At 37.0% G+C, this 20,457-nt stretch overlaps 2 protein-coding genes across 3 annotated transcripts; one reads left to right on the top strand and one right to left on the bottom strand.

Annotated features, from left to right (window-relative positions):
* The first annotated feature begins 69 nt into the window (after positions 1 to 69).
* tmem151b (transmembrane protein 151B) lies at positions 70 to 9,652 on the top strand. Its single transcript, XM_015368896.1, has 2 exons — positions 70 to 571; positions 6,616 to 9,652. Exons 1-2 carry the CDS (start codon positions 488 to 490, stop codon positions 8,056 to 8,058), a joined length of 1,527 nt encoding a protein of 508 aa, XP_015224382.1. The 5' UTR covers positions 70 to 487; the 3' UTR covers positions 8,059 to 9,652.
* Positions 9,653 to 14,158: 4,506 nt separating this feature from the next.
* On the bottom strand, positions 14,159 to 18,162 carry tcte1 (t-complex-associated-testis-expressed 1). Of its 2 annotated transcripts, XM_015369017.1 has the most exons (5): positions 18,010 to 18,162; positions 16,946 to 17,520; positions 15,843 to 16,292; positions 14,982 to 15,061; positions 14,769 to 14,807 (listed from the first exon to the last, which is right to left on the bottom strand). In XM_015369017.1, exons 1-4 carry the CDS (start codon positions 18,104 to 18,106, stop codon positions 15,017 to 15,019), a joined length of 1,167 nt encoding a protein of 388 aa, XP_015224503.1. In that variant the 5' UTR covers positions 18,107 to 18,162; the 3' UTR covers positions 14,769 to 14,807; positions 14,982 to 15,016. The 2 variants fall into 2 exon arrangements, with proteins under 2 accessions (XP_015224497.1, XP_015224503.1); XM_015369011.1 differs by lacking the exon at positions 14,982 to 15,061 and having other exon boundaries at positions 14,159 to 14,807.
* Between the last annotated feature and the right edge of the window lie 2,295 nt (positions 18,163 to 20,457).

The following is a 20,457-nucleotide window of genomic DNA, read 5'->3' as shown; positions in this document are numbered from 1 at the left end:
AGGAGTTAGCTCTCCCCCAAAGCAGTGCATGTCTAGTGGTGTGCAGAGGGTGGTTCCCTGTGCAGCAGCGCCTCTCTGCGCCTTTGTGTGTCTTATTTACGTTGTGCTGTCAGACTGGCTGCTCACACGTGTCCCACTGTCTCGCCTCTTTGTCCTGCATAACACTCTCACTGGCCTCACCAACAGCACCGATGACTTGACTGTATGTCGCGTTTGCCTTTTTCTATCTGTGCTTCTCCTGCAGCGGGGCTGCTCAGCCCTTTGATTGGATCCTTTTTCTGAAACGGAAGGCTTCCAACCTGAAAGAAAGAGAAACAGAGGCAGGGATGCTGCATCTCCTCGGCTTTTTTCCACGGGCTCCGGACGGACCGACTCGGTTTAGATGACGTGTATAGAGGGGTTCTCCTGGAGTTCATGATTCGTCCTGTTTTGGAAAAGATCCAACCCACCGGGAGATCCATGCTCCGGCTTTTGTGTCTCTGTGATCATGTCCCCAGCATCGGCTCCAGCTGCCAGTGAAGGCAGCACCACCTCGGTCCAAGAGGAGGCAGCGGACAGTCCCAGGGAGGAGGTATGGAGATGTTTTTATCACTTCACATCTGGAGCGATTTCCTTACCATATTAACGCTCATGCAGCATAATTAGAATAACCTGATTAAAGTGTGTAAATATATACAAGAAAATGAGACTGAAGTAACCTGTTAGGGATCCTGGACTGGATCCTAAAAGCCAGAGAAAGGTGTGAAATGAGGGGAACAAAGGAGAGCAACAACATAACTTGAATGAGACTCAAGAACCAGGAAACCCCACGATCTGATCTATGCATTACTGCACTAAAACACCCATTAATAAATAGTCTAATTTATGAATGCAGTTAAACTTGACATTGATTAATATGCTTTTTTTTTTTAAATATACAGTGTAATGTCTCATCCTTCTTGCAGACTGTTGGATAAGTTACACATCCATTACACAAGAGGGTTTTTATGTAACCTAGCTGCTCTTATTATGTCAAAAGAAAGTATCCCTGAATGTGTGACATTTATTTAAAGGCACATCATTTTTTTTCCCTCCAAAAGACCGTTTCACTGATTTAAAATGGGTGTATAAGTATTATATTGAACTATATGCTTTTGTAGAATGAGCACAAACACTATAAGCTACTGATATCGTCAAGAAAACCATAAATATATGAATTTTACTTTATGTATTTGGATACCTATTTGACTGATGGGGTAATATAGATGTATATTAATAAATATTGACCTAAAGGTATTATATTTTGGTGATTTAAAAAACGGATATTTGTCTAATTAATCAATTCAGTATATACAAAATAATATATTTAAAAAGTTTTTTAATTCTTCTGTTAATCTTGATCATTATGTCTAACAGATCGTAAAAATATTTCTTTGTAGAAAGAAAACTATGATTAAAGGGGAGACTATTCAGCAGAGATTCACTGACACCCTACACAGGAAGAGAAGCCACTAAAAGGTCCTTGCCAATGAAGTGGATTGTTTACTTTGAGCTGTTTCTAAGAAAAATAATGAAAACCTAAGTGGAGAGAAAAAGTGTGCATAATCAACAATCACACAGAGATACATATTCAGGGCATTTCTCATCGCCCTCTCATTCATTGTGTGGAATCCATTACTGATCCTGAAAAAAATGTCTGAAGCATTTTACCTCAGATGAAAGTACATTTCAAGATGGGGATCAGGGTATCAGTGTCTGGGGAGGCTGAACAAGATGGGTGGGGTTCAGCGGTAAGTTTCACAGTGAGTGAAGATTTAAGGACCTATCTCAGCTGCTGGTGTTGGTCCTCTGTGATTTTATCAAATCCAAATTAATGCAACTATCCATCAGTAAACTTTGGAACAGTTCACACTTCCCCTCGCTTAGAACAAAGATAGTGATTTGTCCATGATAATTGCATCTAAGGAGAAGGATAAAGGGTAATCATGAGGGCGGATATTTCTTTTTAAAAGTTTTAATTGGAGGCTGCATCAATCCCTTTAGCAATTTTAAGGCAGTTTAATGTCGTTAAAGGTATAGTGGAGGATTTTTTGTGAATTTTTGAAAAGACCTGCCCTGTCCAAAAAAAGTGCACATGCACAACCCTGTACCCTCTCCTGACAGGTAAAGCCTATTAAACGCGTGTGAGAGTGTGCACAAGCCCATTTCTACTTGTGCACATTCTGTTTAAAAGTTGCTGTTTGCATCGCTCATCCAATCTTACTTTCCAAAAGAAGATTTGCAATTTTTTTCACTATGTCAGACTCACCACCAGTAAGTAAAAATTGGGATGAGCAGATAGGAGAGCCTTACTTAAACATATCACTAGAATGATTGACAATTAGGAATACCAATTATTTTGATGATCCATCCAGGGAAAAAAAAAAAAAACATCCTCCACAATATCTTTTACTAAGTGCAAAGGCATCTCTTTGTCAACATAACAGAAATGTCCGCCTTACAGTGTTTATGATGCTGAGTCACTTCCTTTCTTTCTCTGCTATCAGCTCTAATGAACAGCTCCTCCATGTTTTCAGACAGTGGATTCATAGTTGGCATCTCATTTGTTGCTCAAAATGATTCTATTTTATATTCCTCTCACATCAGTGTTAATACATTTCACCTATCAAAGCATCTTCTTCTGCACACAGGTGCATTTATTTTTATATTTCTCACACATCTATTCATAGGGATCACAACCTTGCATAGAAATGTTATCTTTGCCATTTAAACATTAAATGTAACATGAGCCTAAAAGTACAGCATGTGGCGTTTATTATTTCCATTTAAGCAAAGGTAGGGTTCTGTTGAGTAAATAAGGAGCTGCCTTTTCTCAGTAGGGAGTTTCACTGTTTGTCCCCTGTGCTCCATGGGGTGTAGCCTTATAGGTTGGCAAGACACTTGAGGATCATGTGACCAAAGTAGGGAGGATAATTATGGATGAAAAAGAGTCATCTATTATTAATGTTTGTCTGTTAGTGAGGGCGCATAGAACCAGTGTGTTGGATTCATTATGAAACTGATGTATAAAACATGCTGAGGATAGTATAGTGAAGGAAAGCTATATTAACAAAGATATATCTTTTCTACTGGAGTATGTGGAAGAAACAACTCCCCACATCACAAAATAAGCATTTTTTAATTAAAATAAAATTAAACAATTATATTCATACCGATATAAAAGTTGTGCACAAACTTTATTAATATTAATATCATTGCTATAAATCTAGAAATTTGCATTGTTTTATTTAACTAAAAGCATGTTGGTTTGTCATACACAACATTTGAATGTATGGTAAATTCCCCCACTGACTGTTACAGTGGAGAACCTGGAATATCGTTGACCTATTTTTTCGCAAAGGCTGGTAGATTTCAAACTAATATGGATGATTTAAAACATGGAGATATTTTAAGGAAATATCTTATAGCATTTGAAAGAAACCTAAAAATATATTGCCACTGTGTTGCAGAATTATCCAGATAATGACCCAAAGCTAACAGCCAAATAAACCGAAAAAAGGGCTTTAAAGGGAAACCATTAACCTTCAGTCTAATCTTTTTTAGTCTTTAAACAGAAATCCCAAAACGAAACTTAGCCTGAGTTAATCGGCAGAAAACACTCAGAGTTGATTTGGGATAAAACAAATACGAAAGCTATGTGAAAAAGTACCTAATGCCTACTTTTGAAGCACAGTGGAGGAACCATCATGCTTCATACCTGTTTCTTTTGTTTCCATTGGGAACCCTCTTGGTATCTGTAGAAAATCTGGTGGACTCCACTAAATCGGTCACTACTATGCCTTTTAGCAGGATACTGATCCAAAAAATGTATTTAAATCAGTCTACAAAGAGTTAACTGATTAGAAACTAATGTTACAACCTCAATTCCTAGATCTATATCATGTACAAATCCTTTGAGATTAATAAAAGAAAGCACCTGATGATACACAGGGCAATGGACAATCTGGATAGTTTTTTTTCCAGGATAATGCAAAATGTTAACATAGTATAGGGGAGAAAACTAATAACATAGTCCTGTTGATACAAGGTGACGGTAGAGGGTAAAAATGGAATGTCATGATTTTTATTTTCACTGAGTATATGCACTAGAACTATTTTATGTGAAAAAAATATACAAAAAAGTTTCAGTATAATACAGTTTTTTCTGTTGCGCCTTTGTAGTCTAAAAGTGTCACAGGTGGTGTGTGCTGTTTCTCTAATATAAAATTGCCTGATTTTAATCAGTCCAACCATTATATTTTAAAATATGCTTGCATAGGACAATCTTGATGTTAAAATCTATGAAAAACAAAACAATAATATATTGGTCATACTGCTTTTTGTGGTCATTTTTATCATGGCCGAAAGACAAATCTTCACAATTTATTTGTTTTATTTATGGTCAGCCAAACTAGTTACCAGGATAGTCCTTACTTTAGACTTAAATTTACAGTTTTATGACTTGGTTTTCTCACATTATTATGATAATCATGAATAAAAAGGGTGTTTAAATCAGCAGCTTTATCATGATACGATGTTATATTGATAAAGCCTGTCACAATACTATTTTCAATTAGCTCAATTTAAAAGACAACTCCCTTTCTAACACGTATATTTACATTAGGGCTGAAACAATTAATCTGTCTAATCAATCATTGAAAGAATTCTTGACTAATTTAGTAATCGATTAATCATTAACTGGAGTATAGAGACTATAAAACATGCCTTTTGCTGACAGAGCAACCCTCCTAGAGCAGTAATTATACAGAGATTGTAAAAATATTTATTAACATTTTGCATTTAAGATAAAAAGAAAAATTCTTTTTCATCTGTCAATATGCTCTGTCCAGAACTCCTCAAGTGGAAAATTTTTATTTTCACCTGTTTTAATTTCTAAAAAGTGTTCTTTAAGAAAACTTTGGCTAGCCGATTATTTATCGATTATTGAAAAAAATAATCAACAGATTAAACAGTTAGCAAAATTATTGTTTGGTGCAGTCCAAATTTACATCATTATCCACTAAGAAAAAAATCCAACCTAAAAATGATTTGACCATTTTATTTGTAAGCGCTAACAATTGTCAGATTTTTTAAATCAAAAACAGCTTTTAGTTGTTTGCCTTCTTGCGTGAATTTAAAAATAAAAATGTATTTTAAAGATGATCTATGGAACTGGATTATATAATAATAATAATAATAATAATAATAATAATAATAATAATAAATCCAATTTGTACCGCACTTTTCATTAAGAAAAATCTCAAAGTGCTACACAAGTGATATCTTTTAATCAACGTCAATGTGAATTGATGTGTATTTGAGTCCATACTGTAAATATTTAAACCAACCATGATCTTTTTGCTTTTATTTTAAACAGAAAACAATTATTCATGCTGCAACTGACATAAAATAAGGATTATGACCATTTTTTATACATTGAATTAAGGCTGAAACAAGTAATCAGATTGATCATAATTAATCGGTTATTGAAATATCATCAACTATTTTAGTATAGAGATAGAAAAATATACTTTTAGCTGACTTTTTGTTTTAGCTGTCCTTTAGCTGTGCTTTTAGCGACCCACTTAGAGCAGCAATGATATCGAAATTGTGAAAAAATATATAAACATTTTGCATTTAAGACAAACAAAATATGTTTTTGTCTGGCAATATGCCCAATCCAAAAAAGTTTTAGTTTCAACTCGTTTAATTTAATAAAAAAAGCAGATTGGCTAACCGATTATTAATTGATTAAACGAAAAAATAATCGACTGATTAATTGATTTGCAACATAATCATTAGTTGCAGCGATTGTTTTAATTTATAGTAAGTTTGACACTGAGTAAAAAGCTTAGAAAAACACAGGGAGCTAATCAACAACTTCCCAATTGTATAAATAAGATAAATGATGGTTGGTATCCTCGTGGCATGATGTTACCTCTTATCAGCCAGCTGACCGGCAGTTTGCTGCAGCAAGTGAAGAATGGAAGGGGAGAATACCACAGTCATCCTAGCACTTTAATTAGGAATTAAAACTGTATGGTACGGCGTAAATCTAAGAGGTTCTGAAACTGTGTCTTAAAAAAAAAAAACCTTCTGTACAGATAACTACTTCATGCAAACTTCAATGACAACAACTGACTTTAAATTAAGAGAGGGAGGAGCTAAAACTGAGAAAAAATATCTCAGTTAGGAGTAGAACAAACAGAGGAAAGTGCTGTTCTCCATTCATGCACAGTCATGTGTGAACTGATAGAATTGACAAACAGATACTGATGAGATGATGGATATATTAGAGGCTATATCATTGGCATTAAGATTAAAACAGCTTATGAATCAGCGTATTATTACATGCTCAGTCCTAGACATCAGGCAGGTTGATACAGCTCACATGTAAACAGCTCATATATAAAATTTAAAAGCACTTTAGAAGCAGTTCTTTAATAAATATTTTATTTATATGAGCTACTACCTTCAGCTTTTTCTTTTCATATGTAATTCATGTCATAGTTCGATTGCAGTTTTATAATAAATGTTGTATTTGCTTTATTAGCTTATTATTACTGCTGACTTCCGTGTGTCCCTCTTTTCCTGCAGCAGCATCCCCACAAACAGTCTTTGACCAAGTCATTGTGCCAGGAGTCTCACTGGAAATGCCTGCTTCTGTCCCTGCTCATGTACGGATGCGTGGGGGTGATAGCCTGGTGCCAGGTGGCAAAGGTCACGCGTCTCTCCTTCGACAGAGCCTACAAGGGAAAGTCTATGATGTACCACGACAGTCCGTGCTCCAACGGCTACATCTACATCCCTCTGGCTTTCCTGGTCATGCTCTACGTGGTCTACCTGGTAGAGTGCTGGCACTGCCACGCCAGGAACGAGCTGCAGTATAAGGTGGACGTGGACAGCGTGGCGGAGCGCATACAGCGAATGCAGCAGGCCACGCCCTGCGTCTGGTGGAAGGCCATCAGCTACCACTATGTCAGGAGGACCCGGCAGGTGACCCGCTACCGAAACGGAGATGCGTACACCACCACGCAGGTTTATCATGAGAGAGTGAACACCCATGTCGCTGAGGCAGAGTTTGACTATGGTAACTGTGGGGTTAAGGACATCTCAAAGCACCTCCTAGGTTTGGAGGGATTCCCTATCAGCAGGCTGAGGTTCACTAAGTGCTTTAGCTTTGCCAACGTGGACTCAGAAAACACATATCTAACACAGCGGGCTCGCTTCTTTACAGAAAACGAGGGCCTAGATGACTACATGGAAGCCCGTGAGGGGATGCATTTGAAGAATGTTGACTTTAAGGAGCACATGATTGCCTTTTCTGACCCCACTCATCCTCCCTGGTACGCTTCCAACTCTGCTTTCTGGGTGGCTGCTGCTTTCACTCTGTCTTGGCCTCTGCGGGTGCTGATGGAGTACCGCACAGCCTGCGTGCACTACCATGTAGAAAAGCTGTTTGGTTTTGACTATGTGCCAGCAACGCCATCTGAAGAGCGTCCATATTGTCGACGTATCCCACGAGTCAACACTATTGACAGCACAGAGCTAGAGTGGCACATTCGCTCCAACCAGCAGCTGGTGCCCAGCTACTCGGAAGCAGTCCTGATGGATCTGGCCCAGCTTTCAGGGAGCGGCAACAGCTACTCTATATGCGGGCGCTATGGCAGCTACAGGCAGAATTGTGAACGTTGCCACCGCACCATCAGCAGCTCCTCCATCTTCTCCCGCAGCGCTCTGAGCATTTGCAACACAGCGAGCCCCCGCATCCCCTTCAGCGCCAGCCGCTTCTCTTTAGGGCGGCTGTACGGGTCCAGGCGGAGCTGCCTGTGGAGGAGCAGCGGGAGCCTGAATGAGCAATCCTGTCCCACTGAGAGCACTCGCTGTCTGTCAGGACAGCAGACCAGCGAGGAGAATCCTCCAGCCTATCAGGATGCCCTGTGCTTTCCTGTGCTCATCGTGCATCGCAACGAAGGATGCCTCAACCATGACCACCGCTCTCTGCACAGGAATGGCTCCTGTGTTGAGACATCTCTCTGACCAACAGCTGCCAAAAAGATGAAACAAACTAGGGCTGAAAGACCTCTTTACTCCTGGTTTGGAATGTTTCACAATTCTAATGTTGATTTAATGTGAGTTTTTCCTCTTTTATTCAAAATAGAAACACAGATTTCTACATAACACAAATTAATGCAGGAGTGTAAAGTGGAAGGAAAATGATTCCTCCATCATTTTATACCCCAAGGTTTCACGTGCAACACATAGTCACAGAGCATGAGACGCACTTAGGAAAAAAAAAATCATGGATATTCACACATAAAGATAATTTAGAGAAACCAGTTTACCTAACTTAAAGGTTTTCTATACTGTTTGAGGAAGCTCGAGTTGGAGGAAAGAAGCCAAGCATGCGTAGGGAGAACATTCAGATTGCAGGCAGACGCATGCAGATCCCAGCCTGGATTGAAATGCAACAGCGCTAGAAACTTGATCCCCATCATGTGTATGATTATTAGAGTTTTTTTTTGTTTTGTTTATTCAAATAGACATCAAAAATACTGTAGTTTGTATTTATTTTAACACCCTATATTCCAATACCTCAAAATAAATTCCAGAGGAACCTTGAAAGGTTGTGTTTGTAAAACAAATAGCATCACTGAAACCAAGAAAATCAGCAGGCAGGTTAGAAACAAAGCCGAGGAGAATTTAAAGCAGGTTTAGGCTTCAAAGAATATCCCAAGCTTTGAACATATTTTATAATCCAGGAAGTAATTTAGTCAGAGAGACTGCAAATCATGGCAAAACATAAAAAATAAAATAAAATGAAATAAAAAACGCCTTAAAGAGTAGCAAGAAAAAAACCTACACAAAGTCTTGCTTTCAGGTTGCCACAGGTCATGAAGGGGGTTGAGGCAGACAGCTGGATGAAGATGCTTCTCTCAGAAAAGACCAAAACTTTTTGGCCTACTTGAACCCTATGTTTGGCTGCACATTGCAAAACACTCTCCCCACAATGAAATGGTGGTGGTAGGGCAATGCAGTGTCAATGCTTTTCTTAAGCAGGTGCAGGAAAGCTGGTCAGAGCTGATGAAAAGATGAATGGCACTAAATACAAGTCAGTACTCGAAGAAAACCTGATTAAGGCTGCAGAGTATATAAGGATGAAATAACGGTTCAACTTCCAGCAGGGCAAGAATTAAAAACATACAAGACATGCACTGAAATGGATTAAAGCAAAGCACATGCATGTATTATAATGACTTAGTCAAAGTACGAACCTAAATCCAAATGAAAATCTGTCCATACACCAGGGGTGGGTAGTAATTAGATTCATTTACTCAGTTACATTTACTTGAGTAACAATTTGAACAAAAATGTACTTTTAGGAGTAGGTTTATGTGCCATACTTTTTACTTTTACTTGAGCAATATTCTTATAAAGTATCGCTACTCCTACTTGAGTAAAACCTCTGACTATGCTGTCTTCTGTGAGTAATTTGAACTATTTCAAAATCAGGCAAACACACAGTAAACTATAGATATTCAATTCAGTTTCAATTCAGTTTATTTATATAGTGACAATTCACAACACAAGTCATCTCAAGGCACTTAACAGTTCAACCAGATCATACAGTCAAATTGATACAAAGTTTTCTATCTAAGGAAAACCAGTTGGTTGCATCGACTCATTGACTCAAATGCAATCCTTCACACTAAGCATGCTTGTAGTGACAGTGGAGAGGAAAAACTCCCTTTTAACAGGAAGAAACCTCCAGCAGAACCAGGCTCAGTATCATATTAACAGTGTAAGTTCATTACTGTCCTAACATATATACAGTTCTCATTGTACGGATTAAAAAAAAAAGAATTTCTTTTGCAAAGATTTGTTCTTCTATATTCATGACATTTATTTTTATTCTTTAGACATCTGAGTCTTCAAAATGTCAGAACTAGCACATAAAGTCTGTTTGTCAGAATCATTTATAAACATTAAATCTGATGTTATTATTCAACTGGGATGTGAAAAGAATGCCATGTCTATAGTCGATAATGTCTATAGTTCAGCATGTAGAAAGGAGCATCTGGGGGACTGAATACTTTCCATAATTTGATTTCTAGAAAGATTGGAAAACCATACATCATTTTCCTTCCACTTCACAATTATGCACTAATTTGTCTTGGTCATTGAGATAAAATCTTGATATAAACACAGGGTGTGAACACTTTAAGTTCAATTAAATTGAATGACTGAATTGATTGGAATTGAATTTAATAAGAACAATAGTGTACTGATGCACAAGTAGGGCAACAAACACACTTAGCTTAGAATAGTCATGCACAATGACTGAGTCAAAGCTGAGCAAGACTCAGGAGTTTCTTATCATAAAAATGCCTCTGATGAGGTCATTAGTGAGGCCTATGTAGAAAGGCAAAAAAAGGCATGTAGAAGATTCAGATTAGAGCCATTCATTCAAAATCAGCACAGATAAAAACATTAAATGTCTGGTAGAGATAATGATCCAGTAAGCAGAAACCAGTGTGTGTGCAATGACATTATACTCCCCTCCTTGCCAAATATAGAACAGGAGGATGATAAATAATTTAGCAAGGAGTGGCTGAGGGACATAAGACTCCTAAACAGGATAATCATTTTAAACCATATCTTTTTTATTTCACATTTGGCTGCACTACCCAGGCTACCTCTGTGTTTAAGTGCCTAGCATCAACCATTTGCAAGAAATATCAGCTTTCCCAATCAGAACCATCTCATCTCAGCCTCTTCCTAATAAAACTACAGTGCAGCAGTCTGTACTATGTCATGGAGACATTGATTTTCTGATGTCATCCTGCTTGAAAATCGCCTCTTCCTATAAATCAGTTCAAACATTCTTTCTGATGTTTTCCATGAGGCCATAAATAGATCAAAAAGGACTTTCATCATAATGTAACACAGATATTGTCTTGCAAGCTCTGCATTGCTGCTGATGTATATCAGAGAGGCATCCAGAGTTTTTTTTTTTTTNCTTTCATCATAATGTAACACAGATATTGTCTTGCAAGCTCTGCATTGCTGCTGATGTATATCAGAGAGGCATCCAGAGTTTTTTTTTTTTTTTTTTTATCTGGCTCTAAAGACAGGTCTGGATTTAATACTGCTAGTTCCACATTCATTAAAATACACCCCCCCCCCCCAAAAAAAACAAAAAGCAAATAAACAGTACTTATCTTCACCATTCTCAATACTAGTGTTGATTAATAGAAATGCAAACTAATATGAAAATGAAACCATGAATGAGATCTGTTTCAAAATGTAAAATGTAAATAAAACATTGGTTTTAGCTTTAGTTTCACAACATCCTCCTCACTTTGTTGTACCCTTAGTAATCACGTGTAAAACACTTTAAATAATCTTTAATTTTTGTAGCATAACTTCATATTGAAAAAGAGAACCAGAGATAAAGTGCAGCCCCTTGGAGTAACCAAGTCTCTGTAACATCAGTCTATATGCCAACCAAGATATCAGGTAAAAGAGGATTTCTCTCCTACCATCACAAGCATAAAGACAAAGCAAGATTAGAGCTTAAGTGGATACTGGTCACAGACTGAGGCTTTGACTTGAAATCATCCAGAGGGATCTGTGGTGCATCACAAAGGAGGAAGCTAGATTAAATCTTGACTGTTTAAATGATCAAAAATGTATAGATAGCACCTATGCAATATCCCTAAACCTCAGGATAGTATGAGACAGCCATTTGGCTTTAAACATTCCTTCATTCTGATGTTAGTGTGCTGCTCGGTTCTTTTTGTATACTAGACTTGATATTTTCTTGTTCCAAGTTTAAAGAATTTAATAGATTCAGACATCCTTCAACTAACCCACATACAATATAATTTGAATTATACATTCTTTTTGATCAAATGTAATGGAATATATTTCTATTGGTTGATCATCTGCTAATAGTCAGCACGGCAACAACACAGAAATGTCAGACTGACCTCGGATGTTAACTCATTACTAGGTCCAAGTTCTGAGACAAATTGTTGCAGCATCTGTGTGTTAATCTGCTATGGTTACAATAAGATACATTTTTATCATCACATTTTTATATATTGCTTATGATAGAGGTCTTCAACAGGGGTCTGCGACCCCTAGGGGGTCCACAGAGGTACTGCAAGGGGGTCACGTAAGTTTTGGTTGATTAGACTTTTTTTTGTCATATTCCCCCATCAATTTTTTCCACTGATTGAAATGTCTATAAATACACATTAACATGAATCAACACATTGTAGTAAACAAATAAGTGGAGGCAGAAGATGTCTCTCAGTCATCAATGCACACATTTAGCGACACATAGGAATTGAAATACTTTCATTATATTACTTCATATGTAATAGAGTGGTTATAGGACCAGATTGATATAACACAATTTCATACAATATATATAGTTAGGGGGTCCCCGCTCCATCTCGCCATCAGTTTTGGGGTCCTTAGCCTGGAAAACGCTGAAGGGCTAAAAAAAATCAAGACTCAAAGGCATCAGCTGAACTAACGCTAAAGAAACAACCCAAGTTGATCGGTTTTACTTGGTTTGGTCATATCTCAGTTTCCTCAAACTTTAGAGATAATTTAGTTTTTATCAGTCTGAAATCATTACATCCTCACAGTTATAATCCGTCTGCAAACCTCACTGTGAAATTTCATCACACTCTTTTTTTCTTTTAACTAATAATATTCCAGAAGATTTGTTTTACTTGGGCAAGGTTAACATTCAACATGACCAAAAAAAAAATCTTGATATATAAACCTGTCTGAGAGGCCAGTAGCTTTCTTCTGTTAGAATAGAGGATTTTGTAATGCAATGCATTAAACCCTTTATCATGTCTGGTAGGTAGGTAGATTAGTAAAAAAAAAAAAAAAAAAAAAGCTTGTATGTGCTCTTTGACTCGAGAATGACTGGGACTCACCTTTTTGTATCCGTATAAATTTGTGTGTAGGGCAGGGAGGCTTTGTACTGTAAATAAGATAAAGTTAAGAGTGATGACTGTTCATGTAAATATTAGCTTTAGCTTAGTGTCTCTCACAGATAGAAACACTGAGGCCAAGACAGCAGGAAAATGTTTTGACCTTCAGATGTTTAATGGTGTATAAACTACTCTGATAAATGCATCACAGTTAAAATCAGCTAAAATCAACGTCACGCATATTTAAATTCATCTGAGCAGTTTTGGTTCCCTTTGGTTCCTTTCAGCACACAGGATCATATAGAGTGATGTCAAAATAATCGGTATTGCCTTTAAAAAACAGTATCGGATGTTCTCTATTTTAAACACATTTGTACAACACTTGAAAATGCTTCAAAAGATGAGGTATTGACTTCAACACATACAGCACAGTTGTTTCATATTAAAAACATGGAGGTTCTTTTTCTTAATTCTGTCTTTATGTTTTACAAGGTTAATGAAAACAGGATTTTTTATTACTGATTTTATATTTTAGGGACACAAATAGCACTAATTGCTTCCTTACTAGCTAATATTGTATGTTTAAAACATCTGTTGTGTATTTTAGTATCACCACAAAGCTGCCTTGATGTAACATGAGGACTTAATACCAAAAAAACTGTTTCAAACCGCATACAAAATTCAATAAAGGAAAATGATCACAAAAACTAGTGTTCTACTGTTATCTGTGGTTGCTCAATCTGTCTGCACTGCACATCTAATCTCTTCCTATTTCACATTCTTGTAAGGTTTTATGACTTTGCTTAACTATTTATCGTAATCTGGTTATTGTCCTGCTAGAAGGCGAACCATCCCCACTGTCTTCAGTCAAAAACAAGTCCTGGGTTGCTTTACTTTTCCCCTTTCCATCAACTCTTAGTAAAACCCTATATTAGGATGTTGGCACCATCATTATTTACTACAGAGATTAATTTTTTTGTATGTTTTCAGTCCACCTCGGTACTAATTCAAGGTGGATTAACATGTTTTAGTAGGTTTGCAGTTTTGACTTAGTTCTTTTCTTTTACGGATAAAGAGATTTCCTATTGGACTGTCAAAGAATCCTGCTTTAAACAACCGTTCACCCGATTTTATTATATATTTCTCTGCTTCACTATATTGGTTGTTTTTTAGTGCTTTCTAACAAAGCTCTTAGTCCTTTGACAAAGAGCTGCATCCATATTGAGATTAAATTATACACAGGTGCTCTGTCTCTCTTATGTATAAGGCTATCAGAAGCACTATATCAATGCATGGCCACCCATCAAGCGTTTTATTTGTTATATATATTGAGAATCATAACTTTTCTGCCACTTCACATTTATATGTTACTTGGTATTCTAGTAAAATACTTTAAAGGTTGAGACAAAATGTTGAAAAGTTTCAAGACATTTTTCTGTAACTTTTTTCCAGGGAATTCTGCCTCTTAATCTATTTCTCTAATAAAGAGAAAAAAATATATTTTACTGCATGCTTCTGTATAACACAATGCTTGTTCCTGATGCTGTGGTGATGGGGTATCCTCTGAAATGCTGTGGCTCCTGAGTATAAACGTCCTTGTATGGGGTGGTTGTAGACTCAGTAACTGACGATTGCAGGTTTATACTAAGTACTGATGGAGTTTCCTGCTCTCCCTTGCTGAGCTTGCTTGTCCCACTCTGCACTCTGATTGGCCCACACCGACTGGTTAATGGAGGCAGCACTCTGCTCATCAACGTCTGTCTGGCGGATATCGCATTCTGTTAGAGTGCTGTTGTAAGACATCGCCTCTGCCAAAGCTTTACCTCCAGCCTGCACAAACACACAAAAATAATGGGAGTGAAGCGACAAAGTAACACAGTGTTTGGTACGTCCTTATGAAAAATCCCAATTGCTAGCTCACAATTTTTGCTGTCATTGTTTTTTTTATTTTTATATATACACTGATTTCTGTTCTTACAAAGACTGAATTGAGGTCAGAGATACCTGTGGTATTAAATTTCTGCTGTCTGAGTTACTTTCTAATCCTCCAGTATTCCAGACAGAGACACAGCATACCGTGAAATCTTGGAAAGAAGAGATCATGAGAAAGATGAAAAGTAAGATATACCTCTCATGGGAAAATACTTAAGTCTGCTCTCCATCCCTGCAAACATCCCTATGAATAATTGAAAAATCCTAGGACTTCACGGCCGTCCTGGTTACTTGCTGCAGACACGTATGTGCAGACGGACCCAATGCGGGAAAACTACTTCTCACCTTTTGATGGCTTAATGAAAGTTTTTAATGATAAATTAAACTTAAATTTTCACATTTGGAGCAACATTATTGGTTGAATGTAACGAAGCAAAAATATGGAAATTCAATCCAAGCCTGAACAGAGTAGAAATAGCAGAAAGATCCTAGTGTTAAGAATTTCAAAATGTGTAAAAAAATTAATTTAAAAAAGCCAAAAATATATTCGAACTCAGCAAAAAAAAAAAAAAATCATAAAAAATGTGTAGGATGTGTTCCATAGAACTTACACGTCTCCTGAACATCTATCAGGTATTAATTAAGTAGTACATCAAACAAAGATAAACACACATTTTCCTGCCTATGAGGACCCTGAACATATTTTTGGTGTATTTCAGACTTTCCTACTACATTCTGCCTAATCTAGTATCATAGTGTTTATCTGCTGCAGCTCCATAACAAATAATAGAATAGAAAAAAAGAAAATTCCCTTTATTGTCCCACAATGGGGAAATTCTAGTGCTGTGTTAACAGACTTTAAAACTCATTGAGAAAGGAGCACAATAATAGCTGTGAAGAGAGGAGCAGTCATCATGCCATGTCCTAACTTACCTCTCCGAGCTTGTTGCAGGTCAGGTTGATGCTCTTCAGAGTTGTATTCTTCTGCAGCACTTTGGACAATTCAACTGCAGTTAACCAGGTCATCTCATTGCCTCCTAGGTGTAAGTTCCTCAGGGTCCTGTTGTTCTCTAAGGCCTTGGCGATGTCCTGGCCCCCTTGATCTGTCACCACGTTCAGACACAGGTTAAGGGACGAAAGAGTGCAGTTGTTTGACATACCCTGAGCTATCGCTTTGGCTCCTAGGTCGCCGATTTTGTTGTTGCACAAGTTGAGTTTCTCCAGTTTGCTTCTGGTGAGTAGCTCGCTGACAGCTGTGGCCCCACCGTCTCCAATCACGTTGTGAGCTAAGTCGAGCTCTCTCAGGGAGGAGTGGTCCCGAAGGGCTCTCACCAGCAGGCAACACTTTTTGGCCTCAACCTGGCTTTGACGAAGCCTCAGACGCTGTAGTCACATACCAGATATGTTAGAAACAACAGTATCAACAACTTCAAGTATACACTTGTGAATACTTTATTAAAAACAAATGGGAATAAATATGGAAAACAGACCTTTTACTGGACAGCAGGAAATATCATAAAATATTTTCATTTAAGATGTGATACTTTCAGACTCAGCCAGACGTTAGCTTTCTGTTCCAGCAAATTAGAGACATTTGACCATATAAAGCTGTATAGATAGCAGTGTTCAGTGAAATGGTGGCATAGGTTTCTTCTTTTTTTTTCACGGATGTTTCCGATTTTAAATCTAATTTAATGTTAGATATAGATAACCTGAATAAAAGCATATTGCTATTTTTTAAATAATTGCTCAAACTGATTTAGAGGGAAAGATAAATAGCTTTGTAACTTTTTACAGACTAATGAATGACTTTCATTATTTGATGCTACAGGTCTTGCAGTAATCTGACCAGGGTGATAAATAGATGACAGGTCAATTCTGTGCAGAAAAAAACAGTTTAAAAAATCTAAAACAAGTATGATTTATAAAAGGAAAAAAGACAAATATCCTTCCTTAAAGTAAATGAAATTAGGAAGATTACAACTTCTATTCTGTGAAACATGCAGCATTATAAATTAAATGACATAAATGCTTACCTTCAGAGTTTTACTGAACTTTAGAGCCATGCCCAGGGATCTACAGTCTCTGTCAGTTATTTCAAACATTGACCATTCAAAGTTCAATCCACATTGTTTGATTCTGTACTGCAAGCGGAGATCTTCCAGGTTTATCAGCTGATCTAAGACAGGGCCAAAGTCAAAGTGGTCCATAGAGGCCTCATGTTCCTCAATGTTAATATCCAAGCCTGATTCTAACTGCTTATCCATCTTCCCCTTTGGAGGCTTCTTAACAGGCAGCAGCAGCTGTGAGATGTTTAACCTCCTGACATGACTTTTACAAAAAGGGAGTATGCTGAGAACCGTCTTCAGCTCTGTTACACCTGGGATGAAAAGTTCGATCATGTTCTCCAAGTGCCTTTCGAAGAACATCCGTTTCCAGCTGCCGCCATAATCCAAGACATCACAGATGTCCCACCTCTGCTCGCAGCACCGCTTCCAGTAAACGCCATCAGGGATCACGTCGGCAGTCACATGCAGAGGCAGCGAAGGAGACAGCCTCTCCTGAACGAAATCTTTCTGCTTGGGTGTGAGTTGTTCAAATATTTGCGTTTCTGTAACAAGCAGAAATTTCATTAATTTTATTTATTAAAAGATGCACAAGAAGCAACACAACAATAAACCATTGAATCGTGGAACTGGTCTGTTTGGTTTAGGGTTCAGTGATATTACAGCTTTTTTTTTTTACCCCAGGATTTTCCTCTAATTTAGCTTTGCCAAACTCTCCGTTCATTTTGACAAACCTCCCTTTTTCTTAAAAAGATAAATAATCTCTACAGCATGATGCTACCAGCATGTTTGCAAACATATGCAATATGTCCCCTACATGGCTTGTTGGTTAGTTTGAACAGGACTGCCTTTAAAAAACTAAGAATAAAAAAAAAATAAGCCTCACCATTTCCATTTTATTTTTTCTCTCAGTTCAAATGTAAGAATAACATTTTATTTTCTTGTATAATGTCGACAAGTGTAAATTAGATAATACATTTGAGAAAATTGTTTAGTAGAACTCTTTCAAACACTATAAGATGCTAAATACATACCGCCAAAGGTGTTTATAATGGTCTCCAGACACCTGATGGATAATCTGGGAACCAACTCCAGGGACCAGTTTGGATCCTCAGCAAAGATTCTTCTCATGGTTCTATGGTTATCCAATAAATGGATTCTGGATGACGATATGATGACTTAAGAAGGTATCCTGTAATTTTAAAAAAACTATTAAAATAATGCAGAATTATGACAACATTACAGCCTGTAGATTCTCTAACAACTCTGGACATAAGAATATTATATATAAATATTAGCATACTGAGACATTAAATTAAATAAGAAAAATATATTCTGCAACGAAAAAAAAAAAAAAAGGAAATGATTATGTTTTCATCCAAAAGGGCTTAAATTTCATGCTGTTCATATAACATTAGATGTGATAGAAAAAGGGACACGTGTCAGCATCCCCCTCCTTGGACATCTTATGCAAAACATTGTAACTCATGTGCAATATTCTTCTCTCTCACTGTTCAATAACACATGTCAACTACTTGGTAGCCTGTGTTATTTTTTACTTATTTATAAGGTCGGTACATCTGCATTAAAAGTGCAATAACCCAAGTCAACTATTGTGTAGTCTTCCCTTAGCTCTCTACTGTGCGGATATTTTTATATCTAAGGGAAACATATTACACGACATTACAACTTTTTCCTTTTTTATGCTTTTTTGTTCTATATACACTTTTTTTATATTGTCGGTTGATTGGTTTTTGTCTTTAATGGCATCTTTGTACTCTATATAAGTTACTGGAACCAGAATATGCCTGAATGAGTAATCCCCAGGGACAAATAAAATTGAGTCTAAGTCTAAGTCTCTAAGTCTATATGGAATTAACATTGAAATTCAGCATTTTGTAGGAGGTTTGTTCTGTTTGAACCACGAAGAGTCGATTCCTTGTGCTCAAGAACAATCTGGCTTGAACAGAGGCTTGAACAGTGAGGTGAGATCAAAAGAACTGTCTAATGGGACTGCGTGTGTTCCCAGCCCCTAAGTGACCCCTCACACCCCCACCATGGACTGTTCTCCCTGCTGCCCTCTGGGAAGAGGCTTTGCAGTATCTGATACAGGTCCAGCATATTCTGCAACAGCTTTTCTCCACTGAAAAAAAAAAGTTAACTGATTTTTAAATTTTATTTCAGTTTAATATGGAAAAAAGTCTGAATTCTGAGATTAAAGTCAGAATTCTGAGAATAAAGTCAGAATTCTGAGATTAAAGTCAGAATTCTGAGATTAAAGTCAGAATTCTGAGAATAAAGTCAGAATTCTGAGATTAAAGTCAGAATTCTAAAAAAAAAAAGTCAGAATTCTGAGAAAAAAGACAGAATTCTGACTTTTTTTCCTATGTTAAACTGAAATAAAATTAAAAAAGTCAGTTAACATTTTTTTTTTCCAGTGGCCCTAACCCTCTTCCGTAGGCATCAGAATGCTGAACTGTTGAAAAAAATCTTAAATCAAGTCACTGACTGTGCATCACACTGACAACACTTAACCAAATACTACATTTTTGCACCATATATATCTGTCTTGAAATGCTCTGAACCTCCATATCAATGCATTTTTTCACCATGTTTTTTTCTCCCACACAGTTTACGTTTGATCACTACTGCACTTTATGAAATGGAAATGTTCATTTTACTGCTAAGCTGTTGCTCATTCACTGTCTGAAAGCTGTGCAAAACGAAATTTCATTTTCTATGCACTCTGTGTATAAAAAATGACAATAAAAGTTGTCTAAATCTTAGTCCTCCAGAAAGATTTCTCGAGTGTGGTCTGATGTTTATAGAAGTCACGAAAGAATTTGGAATCTGCCACTCGACTGGCCAAAGTCGTCAGTAATTTAAAGACATTTAAATCAACTACATAAATGCACACCCCTGAAAACTAAAAGATACTAAAAGAAGGTCTAAAAAGAAAGAAAAAAAAAGAGATACCATGTGAAAAAAAAAAGATTTTGGCCTTGAAACATAGGACTAGTAGACATTCAACTATGTTTTTCTCAAAAAGAAAACATGAAGGTCACACTTAATTTTGTTAAAACATGTATGTATACATAGAGCAACGGTGCTGCAAATACGTTTAGGCATCTGAATAGAAGATAAGCTTGGTTTCAGCATTCAAAGAAAATACCCTCAATGCACAGAGCTGGAGGTGTCATGATCTGGGGATTTGGGGGACAGCTCCTCATAGTGAGGAGTGGGACAAACCTTCCTCCTTCCTTCTAACTTTTTTCCCCCAGTTATAATCATGATTTTATTTACACCTTAGATGATGGATTCAATTCAATTTAGCTTATTTATATAGCGCCAAAACACGAGTCATCTCAAGGCACTTTACAGTTCAACCAGATCATGCAGTCAAATTGATTCAAAGTTTTCTATCTAAGGAAAACCAGTTGATTGCATTGACTCATTGACTCAAATGCAATTCCTCACACTAG

The sequence above is a fragment of the Cyprinodon variegatus genome, unplaced genomic scaffold (assembly GCF_000732505.1).
Source record: "Cyprinodon variegatus isolate N-32 unplaced genomic scaffold, C_variegatus-1.0 Scaffold37, whole genome shotgun sequence".
Lineage (NCBI taxonomy): Eukaryota > Metazoa > Chordata > Actinopteri > Cyprinodontiformes > Cyprinodontidae > Cyprinodon > Cyprinodon variegatus.
This window is presented reverse-complemented; position numbering and strand designations above follow the sequence as displayed.

Bases quoted from the DNA above. Each gene is read 5' to 3' on its own strand.
- tmem151b (XM_015368896.1), top strand. From the start codon at position 488: ATGTCCCCAGCATCGGCTCCAGCTGCCAGTGAAGGCAGCACCACCTCG. The intron at 572-6,615 runs GTATGGAGATGT...CTTTTCCTGCAG, and splicing joins CGGACAGTCCCAGGGAGGAG to CAGCATCCCCACAAACAGTC.
- tcte1 (XM_015369011.1), bottom strand. From the start codon at position 18,106: ATGAGAAGAATCTTTGCTGAGGATCCAAACTGGTCCCTGGAGTTGGTT. The intron at 16,293-16,945 runs GTAAGCATTTAT...ATGTGACTACAG, and splicing joins AGTTCAGTAAAACTCTGAAG to CGTCTGAGGCTTCGTCAAAG. The intron at 14,808-15,842 runs GTAAGTTAGGAC...GTGTTTGTGCAG, and splicing joins CCTGCAACAAGCTCGGAGAG to GCTGGAGGTAAAGCTTTGGC.